The sequence below is a fragment of the Falco peregrinus genome, chromosome 3, assembly GCF_023634155.1.
Source record: "Falco peregrinus isolate bFalPer1 chromosome 3, bFalPer1.pri, whole genome shotgun sequence".
NCBI lineage: Eukaryota > Metazoa > Chordata > Aves > Falconiformes > Falconidae > Falco > Falco peregrinus.
The window spans coordinates 121,603,880-121,613,846 of record NC_073723.1 but is presented as its reverse complement, the minus strand read 5'-3'; the positions used below and the strand labels follow the sequence as shown (position 1 = coordinate 121,613,846).

At 52.3% G+C, this 9,967-nt stretch overlaps 1 protein-coding gene across 1 annotated transcript; it reads left to right on the top strand.

Annotated features, from left to right (window-relative positions):
• The first annotated feature begins 2,958 nt into the window (after window positions 1-2,958).
• On the top strand, window positions 2,959-8,610 carry EDN2 (endothelin 2). The gene is made up of 5 exons (XM_055800829.1): window positions 2,959-3,140; window positions 3,445-3,577; window positions 4,728-4,847; window positions 5,661-5,765; window positions 6,513-8,610. Exons 1-5 carry the CDS (start codon window positions 3,083-3,085, stop codon window positions 6,607-6,609), a joined length of 513 nt encoding a protein of 170 aa, XP_055656804.1. The 5' UTR covers window positions 2,959-3,082; the 3' UTR covers window positions 6,610-8,610.
• The last annotated feature ends 1,357 nt before the right edge of the window (window positions 8,611-9,967 follow it).

Genomic DNA, 9,967 nt, shown 5'->3' with positions numbered 1-9,967 from the left:
TAGTACTCTGTGGGGATGGCTGATGCTGAAACAGCTGTTTCGCCCTATGTCTGGATGTTCTTCAAAAACCTAAAGGCAAATTACTTTTTAACAAGTCTTTTCTTTATTATTTTTTTTACCTTCCCATACAGAAATTCTGTGGCTCTGGACAAAGCTCTCAGAATCAAGTTCAAAGCGGTCCTGGTCAATGCGATCTCCACTCCACCTCTCGTCTGCAGGGTTCCTACATCCCTGCAACAAACGGAGGCTTTTCTCCATAGTTCCACATTCTTCAAGATCTTTGAAACAGTGGTGCCAAATAGCCATACGTGTGCTGGTCAGGTTTGTGCCTGCTCAACACAGTAGGGTATTTCCTGGAGGAAAAAAAATAGTTCAAACTCCATTCAGTAGACATATATGAACAAGAAGGTGTAACATTTGCTCAATTTTCTGCGACAGTGCAAAATCTCTTGGGATTTATGAGAAATGAAGAAAAAAAAGTGAGAAAAGAAGTGGGTGAAGGGTCTGGTTTGTAAAGATGTTCCTGCACCTGGCATTAAAGGCAGGTACCTCGCAGGTGCCTGGGTGCTTCTGTTCCTCTGGCTGCACAGCAAGAGACCTTTGCAGACAGTGACATGTAGCTTCAGGTGCTTCTTGGAAATGCAAGCTAAGCAACAAAACTACAGCCACAAAAGGAGTCTGATGAAGGTAATCACTTGAACCTTCATCTCCAAAACCTCAGGTTAGCTTGAGACTCTTCTTCCTTCCCAGAGGTATGAGGTCTTTGTGTGACAAAGTTTTCGGCTATCCCTTTCAGCAAATGAATCCTGGAAAGCCATATTACTGGGGCTCTGTCTCGCAATTCTTGCAGACAACTGATAGCACCTTTCCTCAGAAAGTGCCCCTTCTTTAAGCAAAGTGAAGTCATTCATTCCCCAGCCTTTCCTCCATGTGGGTAACTACGGCTGCATTACCTTCCCCACGTCAAGGATATCTTCTTTCACCCTGCAGTGACCAGAGTGAGGATCACAGAAACTGGAGCCAAGGGAGGTTTATTATATCACTGAACTGGCATCTGGAATGTCACATAGTATCCGAGCTCTGACATAACTCTGAAACTTGGCACAGCTGGAATATGGGCTGTAACAGGTAATGCTGCTATTGTATTTCCCTATATTCTTTAGGACAATCACTACACTGGCACACAGGCTTAAAAACTTCCCTCTGCTTGTTTGCTAGTCACACCGAAGCTGTATTTTATCAGTTATATCTTCATTTTCTTATTATTTTAAAATAAAATTTTCACTATTCCTGATTTCCTCTGCCTAATGTATCCCCTCCCTGATATTTTAGCTGCTTTTCCATATTTTTTTTTTCATCTGCTCTGGCCTCCTGTGTCCTCACGCTTCAGCCACCCGCCTCCCCCCTCAGTAAATGCAGCTCTTGACAGTATCCGTGTTCTCATGCGCCGTCGTAGTCAGAGTTGCTGGGTGAATAGAACAATAATTTCCCCTGAGCATATTTTTTGATCCCACTGTGGGTTTTCCCCTGCACACATGCATTTTGCATGAATAGAGAGAAGCACTCACACTGGTGCTTGGTCTGTTAAAGCTTCTTGTCATTGCTTGCAGGAATGCAATCATAACTTGCTTCACTTCCACGCGACGCTGTGAGCAGAAACTATTGCTCAGATGAAAGCAGTTTTCCACACTGGTTCGGTTCATTGCACTTTTTCTTACTTCTCTTTCCATTCCTCATGCACGTGTTACACTTTGCCTGAGACCTCACACTGATTGACTGTAATTGCCGTCATCTTGCATCTGTTCATAACAACAGTGCAATAAAACCCTAAAGTGCTCATTGTAAACAAATAAAAATACACTCCCTTTCCTAAGAAGGCTTTAAAAACATCTCAGAAAGGCAAGTGCAGTAGGTCTTTGTTGGCTTTTCTAACCTGCTCATACTCCAGGCATGCTCTGCTGCCCAGACTTACCACGGATCTGTGTGGCAGTGGCCCCAGGTGACACGGGGTGCCCGGAGGCTTTTGGCCAGCCCTGCTGCGGTCAGCGCCCGGCGCCTCTCGGGGACAGTGTCCTGCTTCTGCACAACACGCACCATGGGCAGGACCAGGCGGCTTTACCGGCCTCCTCGTGCCTGCCAGCAGGTCATTGCCGTATTTCACGTCGATCGTATCCTAAAAGTGTGCAGATGGCATCGCGTATGCCATCATTAACGTCGAAGCAAAATTAGACAGCTCTCGGAGAGGATTAATGCAAGGGATGTTAACCGCTCAGCCTAGCAGAAGGCTTTAACCAGTGCAGTGAGCCACGCGTTGGGGCCAGTGACCGTGTCACCTGCCTTGAGCCCCACGGGGATCCCCCCGGCTCCCGCCGCTCCAGCTCGCCCGGGCCGCGCCGCGCGGGGCGGGGGGGGCGGCGCGGGGACCCTGCGCGGGGGCGCGCGCGGGGCCGGCATCACCCGCGCGTGGGGCGGCGGTTCCCCCGCGGCTCACGCTGCCCGCGCCCCGCCCGCTCCACCTGCCGGCGGCGGCTGCGAACTGCCTCCCGCCCCCCAGCCGCCGGCGGGCTGCGACCCCCCGGCCCCGCCGCCCCACCCGAGACCCCCCCCTCCACGGGACACCACTCGCGCACACGCTGCCCCCACTCCCCCCCCCTACACTGCACCCACTTTCTCCTCGCACCGTCCCCACGCCCCCTCCTCGCAGCGCGGGGGGGGGGGGACAGAAGGTTCCACGCGTGTTCGGCGCCGCCCGCGGGGCGGCGGGGCCGGCAGCGGGGGCAGCGCGGCGCGGGCAGGGCTCTGCCCAGGGGGTCCCCGCCGCCCCCACGCGTGTGCCCGCGCCCCGCTTGCTCCCCCGCGGCCGCCCCACGCGGCGGGGCGGAGCGGGGCCGTGACGCGGCGTGGCGGGGCTATAAAGCACCTGCCGGGCGCCCGCTGCCTCCAGACGCGGCGCGGCGGCTCAGGGCAGCGCGGCTCCCGGAGGAGCGGCAGGAGGAGCCGGCCCGGGGGGCAGAGAGAGAGAACCCCGGAGCGAGTCCCCGGAGCCCTGCGGCCGCCCCGGCCCCGCCGCCGGGCCGCGGCGATGCCCACCGCCTCCGCCGTGCTGCTGGCGCTCGCCCTCTGCGCCCTCCTGGGAGATGGTGAGCCCCGGGCCGGAGGGGGCTCGCTGCCCCTGGGGTGCCCGCCCAGGCGGGGACACCTACCCGCGCCCCCTGAGCGGGGGGTGCTGGGGGGTGCCCGGCGGCTGGCTGCGGGGTGGGGGGCGTCGTTCCCGGGGCGGCCCCTGCAGCTGCCGGGGTTACGCGAGCCCCCGCGGAGCCCGCCCCGCTAAAGCCGCCTGCCCGCCGTCATCCTCCGCGGAGGTGCAGCTGCGCCATCACACGGACGGGCACGCCAGCGCCCCGCACCGAGCCTGCGGCTCATCCCTCCCTCCTTCTGCCGCAGGTACAGGCCACCCGCCACCCGAGTCCCACCTGGCCGCGCACCCCAGGACCAAGCGATGCTCCTGCAACAGCTGGCTAGATAAGGAGTGCATTTACTTCTGCCACCTGGATATCATCTGGGTCAACACACCTGGGTGAGCATGAGTGCTGCTTTCCGGCTGGGGGGTGGCCCTGCTGCTGACTTAGCCGTTGTACGTTCTGATCGAGGGTGGGATTCGGTTAGGGGAAGGTGGGGAAGGGTCCCAGACCCGTGAGGCGCCTGCAGCACCTGCTCCAGAGAGCATTGCGAGTCCAGTCCTTTCCCGCAGCCAGAAAGGGATAAGCTGTGCTTCTGCACAGGGTTGCGGTGTAACCCCCGCAGAGCAGAGTGGAAACACAGGGCTCTGCTTCCTCATCGGCTTCTTCTGAGATTTGCACCTCTGTGTGCCCAAAGCAACACGGAGGCATTACAGCTGCAAGTTGGAAAGTTGCTCTGCCCGCTCATGAGCAGTAACCCCAAGTGCTGCCTGCCAGCGCAGCTGCAGCCAGCGAAGCAGGGGTGGGCTGGCACTAAGGTCCTGCAGCTGCCAAGTCCTGCCCTCGAGAATGCTCGGGCAGCTTTCGGAGCAGTTTCAGACCAATGGCCATCACGCTGTAGGAAAACACATGTACTCAGGTGTGGTTATAATCGTGCTTGCTAACGTGCAATTACAACTCGCTGCTTGCTCAGAGAATAGTTGCAGTCACTGCCAATCCTAAACCCTCTGGGAGAGTAGATTGCAATCAAAGATGAAGCAGGGAATGTGCTAACAGATCTGAAAGCATGCCGTGATCAGAAGAACCTGTTACGGCCCCAAGACATCTTGATCTGTACTATGTCCTGTGTGTTAAAACCCACAGGGGGAGGGAAAGCCCTGACACCTCTGAGCTTGAGGCGCTGGCAGCTTCTGCTGGGGGCCTGGGCATCTGTGCTGCTCCTGTGCTGTGCCACGCAGGTGAGCTGCCAGCTTGCCTAGCCCATGTTGCGACCCTTGCACGGGCGCTTGGGCTGTTGCAAGGAGAGAAAATTCCACTGGCGACCCAGCACATACTGGCAATCTCCCTGGGAGGGGTGGGGTGGGGAAAACAGCAGGTAGGAGAGGAGATGAAGTTTAAAGGCTTAGATGTATCAGTGACCTTTTCACCTTATGTCTATAGATGCATCTTTTATTATCCCGGCACTGGCTTGTCTGCCTCAGGATGGTGTTATAAACATGTTGGCTAATAAAAAGTTGGTTACATAGCTGATTTCTTTTGTTTTAACAGACACACCGCTCCCTATGGCTTGGGAAGCCCACCAAGGCGGCGCAAGAGATCACTCAGCAGGTGCGAGTGCTCGCACTCCAGGGACAGCATCTGTGCCACCTTCTGCCAGGTGAAGCCTGGGTAAGTCACGGGGGTCCTGGGGATGTCCCTGGGGGCTGCTCGGTGAGGGTGCAGGCAGGCAGGCAGAGCTTCGGAGCTGCAGTAACTCTGCAGCCTCCATGGGGACAGCTGCGCAGCTCTTTGCAAACAGCTGGAACTTGTCTAGTGGCTTCCATACCCCTCCCAAGAGGCCCTGGCGAAGCGTCAATAGGTGGTTTTGTTGTAGAATAGTCTCTTTACTAGCTGATAAGAAGCAATGTTACCTCCATTCCTCCTGCTGCCAGGAGGCTGAGGGAGCGCTGAGTGCACTGGTGGGAAGGGAGTTGCTGGCAGCATGCTGGAAGAGGGACAAGCACAGGACGTGAACCTTTGGGACACCAGTGTCTCCTGCACGGCTCAGGTGGGAGAGGCTGCAGGAGAGTAGGATTGCTGTGAGCTGGGACTTGGAAGTCGGATATCTTCCATAGCCAGCTTGTTTTATAGTGCGTATGGGCCCTCCGTTGTCTCACTTCAGCCAGCGGCACAGAGGCGTGCTTACACTGCAGGGAGTTGGGGAGCAGAGTCACTGTAGAGACCTGTCATTCATTTCATAGCAAAGCAATAGTTAAAATCCCCAATCATTAAATGTGATGGTGAATAGAGAGAGGTCTGGCAGAAGAGGATAGTGTAAGAATGAGCTATGAATAGCTCTCAAATAACTGCAATTAACTCTTCAAAAACATGCATTCAACTGTCTTAGTCTGTCACGGGTGATGTTAAAGCGACACTCCTCTGGTACTTACCATAGCACACGGCTGGATGTCAGTGGTTCATGCATCTCCTCTTGCTCATTAGGTACCTCCAGAGTCTGAAGCTCCCAGCGAGCTCTGGAGCACCAGCGAAGTCCCCACAGAGTGGTGGCATGAGGCCTTCCCATCATGGCCTGCTGAGAGCTCTCAGGTGAGCATGCCACTGAAACCCACTCTGAACGTCCCTCCTGAGCACTTCAAAATCTGCAGTTGTGACCCCAGACTGCAGTAACCTTCCCCCTCTTGTCTCCCTTTAAGTGAGTACACTTGCCTGTTTCTGCTCTCCATGGAATTGAAGGCTAGCACCTGAGGGAGCCAGCGTTGCTTGTGTCCTTCCAAAACTAGAGGAATATTACACAAAATGTAATTCTTGATTGGGGTGGGACATTGCTGTGATATGGGACAGGCAAATGGGTGATAGACACAAAGTGGGGGAGGGATGGCATCAGTCATGCAGGAAAAAAGTTCATTGGGCAGCAACTTTGGATGGAAGGAAATAAGCTTTTCTCACATCACGTCAGCGAGCTGCAGAACTCACTGCTGGGAGAAACTGTGGACTCCAGGAATGTAAATGAATTAAAGGGAGTTGGCAAACTGAAGGAGGGTTGGTCTGTTGGTGGCAGTTAAATTGGATGCAGTGGGAACACTTTCTGAAAGGCAGATCTGGGGAAGCATCGCTTGGGTCATGCCCTGCTGCAGGACTCCTTGAATCCGCTGCCACTGGCCGCTGGTGGATCCCCATTGTGGCTTAATATGTCTGCGAGTAGAAATTCCCCCTTTTCCTTCCCCCATCTTCTGCCTCTTGGTGAGGGGTAGATAAATATCATAAAGAGGGGCAGTTGCTGAGCAGTTAGAAAAATGGACGGGAGAATGAACATCACATCTCTTCTTTTTACAGGGATCTTGCTGCCTCCAGCCTGTGGTTCGGCAAGCACCAGCACCATTCTCAGAGGGACGCACAGCCAATGGTTTTGCCGTGGAAGAAGAAGAGATAAGAATCAGGTGCATATCAAGTTCACCAGAAGAATCTGGAGTCCTGTGGGTGCCACTAACTCCGCTGTCGGTAGTTAGAGCTGAAGGAAAGGCCATGAGTGGAAGGGGGAAGAAGTGGAAGCCTCCATGCTCCTGTTGTGTGAACCAGTACTGCATGCGCTCCAGAGAGTGTTGTAAAGGGAAAACTGCCTCTATACAGTCATAGATGTGTTGTGGAGCTGAATTGTGCCTTTTTGGATCGGGCAGGGGTCTTGCTGGAGGAGTACTAGCTTAACTCTGCGCTGGAGTCCCAGGCAGAGGGTCAGCCGGCGCTGGGCCGTTGAATCACTCACAAAGCAGGCAGCTCAGTGCAGCCCCAGGCTGGGTGCTGAGCGCTGGTTCCAGCGTGGCCCCATTCAGTGGTGGTTTGGCTGGTCTTTGTAGATGGGGATCGACCACCTCCAGCGTGAGCCTACCTTTGCACTTTTTTCTCTTACTTGTCAGAGAGTATGATATGCGTATGAATGAGACTCCCACGGTAAAGCAGCTCCCAACTTTTATTAAAGAATATGTATCATCTAGAAGCCTGAAAGCCAGCTGAGCAGTCAGGGGCATTCTTTGGCTGAGAAGGTCACTGAAGGGCCATCCGTAAGTGGCTCTTGTTTAGGTGGAGGATAGCTTGCTTACACTGGAGCTTGCACCAGATCCAAGCTGGGCTCCTGCCATCAGACACAGCTGAAGTGGGGCTATATCTCTGCAGGACCCCCATGCGTGCAGCCCCCTGTAGCCTGGGGGAGGGAGCCCTGCTGGGTACAAGGCAGAGCTGAGCTGCTAGCTTGGATGAGTGCAGTGTTGTGAATCTGTCTCATCTTGGACATACCCTTAGCAGGGTAGTGTTCTTCCAGCTCTTAACCTAACACCCCAGCTTTCTTTCAGCTCTACCTGAAAAGAAAGGCTAGGGGCAGAGAAGATGGGTGGTGGGAAAATAGCCTGCAAAGGCTTGCTTGCTGCTTCGCTTAGGTCAGGTTTTTGATTCGGGCTCTATATAATAGATGACCGGTATATGGATAGTGTGCCACTGCGAGAGGTGTAACCTAAATGGAGAACACATTAGGCCAGGGGCAGCCAGGTGGGACTGGCACAGAGGGAAGATTTGGGAGGAGGAGAGCACCATGCTGCCTGTGCAGCTTTAGGAGAAAGGCTCAGATTTAAACTCATGACAGAATCCCGGCTGCTTCCCCAGCCGTGGAGCAGCACGGTAGTGCTGGCCCAGAGGAGAGGAGGAATAATTTGGAAAAATCACTGAGCCCAGAACCTAGAAACCAATCTTGCAGGCAAACACAATCTCAAGGCTCTGGAGCTGTATCACAAGTGCACTTTTGTTTGCCTGGGCAGATTAACTTCTTTTATAAATCGTGGCTGCAGCTGTCATCTGGTTAGCACGGATAAATAATTGCTCTTCTGGAACCACTGTTGGGTCCCCCTCGCTGCCCAACCCAGTATTACATGTGAGCGTTTAAAAAGGATGCTTGAAGGTGGTGGTGGACCAAAATCTGTGGCTGTTGCAAGTGTAGTCCCATTGGACATACAAAATACTTCCCTGATTTTGCTTTAAGCCCGGGGGGTGGGGTGCGGAGGGGAATGAGACCAACTGATTGTATCATAAATGAAACAGCAAACAAATCATTTGGTCCCCAAAGCTGCAGAGAATCATTTTATATTTGGCCTTCTGAAGGTTTGAGTCATTCTAAAAAAAAAAAAAAAAATAAAAAAAATCCTTGAAAGGGTTTGTTCCAGAGGAAATTTTGCACATGGTTTAATGTGAGCCTAGTAATTTAAAATAAAACTACTGCTGTAAAATACTATGTATATCTCCTTGTGTGTATAATGTCTCATCTTTAAGTGACTTATTGCACACATGCCATATGTAGCATTCAGAAATCTGTGTATTTATTTAAATATATTGATTTTTTTAGACAGTAACTTGCAAAATCTAATTTGTAATAAATAATGACAAAAGTCAATACCATTTTTCTGCCTTATTTGATGGCTGGGTGGTGGTGGATAAAGGGAAAGAAATCCAGATGGCCAAAAGCACCATGAGGGTGGGTGGGGATGTGGAGGCTGTGTAGTCTTGTGAATGGTCCTGAGCAAATTTCAGTTTAAAGTGAATCCATCCAGCTGACTTAAATGTTCTTTCACTTAAAATAAATACCCTGTTCCTTTCTAGATGCCAGTGGGAACATATATGATAATTTCATAATATGAAATTATCCCCAGCTTGTGCTTAGGGCTGTGGATGCCAAGGCTGGCTAGAATCCTTGTACCAAGGGATCCTGTCAACGTTTTCCCGTGGTTGAGTCCTTTGCTTCCGATCCTTTTAGCAGCTCTGTGACCGTGGGTGTTGGCATTGCAGGGACAGAGCAGCCACACACTCTCTTCTGCACCCAACAACTTTTAAATCTGAGTTTGGCTGATTGTTTTAATTTTTTTAAGCCATCATCCATTTGATGGTCATCTTTGCATGAAGACCACACCATAGATTGTTCTGGTCTAGTTAACTCCATGAATCTCGGTGCACCTGTAAGAAGGGAATAAAAAAGAAACAGCAATGTAATAGCTAGGGCTGTGCTTGCTGCATACCCAGAAACCACAGCACTTTTTGTGGGTTTGCATGGCTTCCTGGGAACAGCAGTTCAGGGAGCTACAGCCCCATCCTTTCCTACTGTCCAGCTTTCTCGGCTGAGTTGCATCTCCCATGGCCGAGTCTCCGTCCTGGGACCCAGTGTCAGAGTGCGTGAAACTCAGATTACTTCAGATGTTTCTATGACAGTAAGTCATAGTTTCTATGATTTTAATGGTAAAGGTCCATGATAAAAAGGACCTTGAATTACAGGTAGAAGAAGAAAAAAACGTACCCTGAAGCACTGCAGATTTCCTATGTACAATATCTAAGGTGCATTTTTCCCCTCTTCTGCTGAACCTTGTTTCAGAATGGCCTGAAAATTTTGCCTGTTTGGGGTAATTTCCATGGTGTCCTGCTTGGACTGTTTTCGGGCGGTGTGAATGGGGCAGCTGAGGGCTGCTAGAAATTCATACATCTTCCAGGAAAGATTTCCCCATCATCTGGAATATTTATTGAGCCAGCTTTGGGCCCAGCCTTCTATTTGTCTTTCTTAAGGCACAGAACCATGTCAGCCCTTGGTCTCAGAGAACAAAGCGTCCCTGTTTGGGCAGCTCGAGGCTCAGCCAGCTGCAAGGGGAGCATCACATTTGCTGGAGGTGGAACCGTAAGAAATGCACTTACGGTATGTGGGCTTGAAGCAAGACATCCAAACAGGGAGCAAGAAAATTCTAACCAAGCCATTTGTGAGTAAGTTG

Coding starts and splice junctions, on each gene's coding strand:
- EDN2 (XM_055800829.1), top strand. CDS start 3,083: ATGCCCACCGCCTCCGCCGTGCTGCTGGCGCTCGCCCTCTGCGCCCTC. Junction 3,141..3,444: donor CTGCGCCCTCCTGGGAGATG/GTGAGCCCCGGG, acceptor CTTCTGCCGCAG/GTACAGGCCACCCGCCACCC. Junction 3,578..4,727: donor ATCTGGGTCAACACACCTGG/GTGAGCATGAGT, acceptor TTGTTTTAACAG/ACACACCGCTCCCTATGGCT.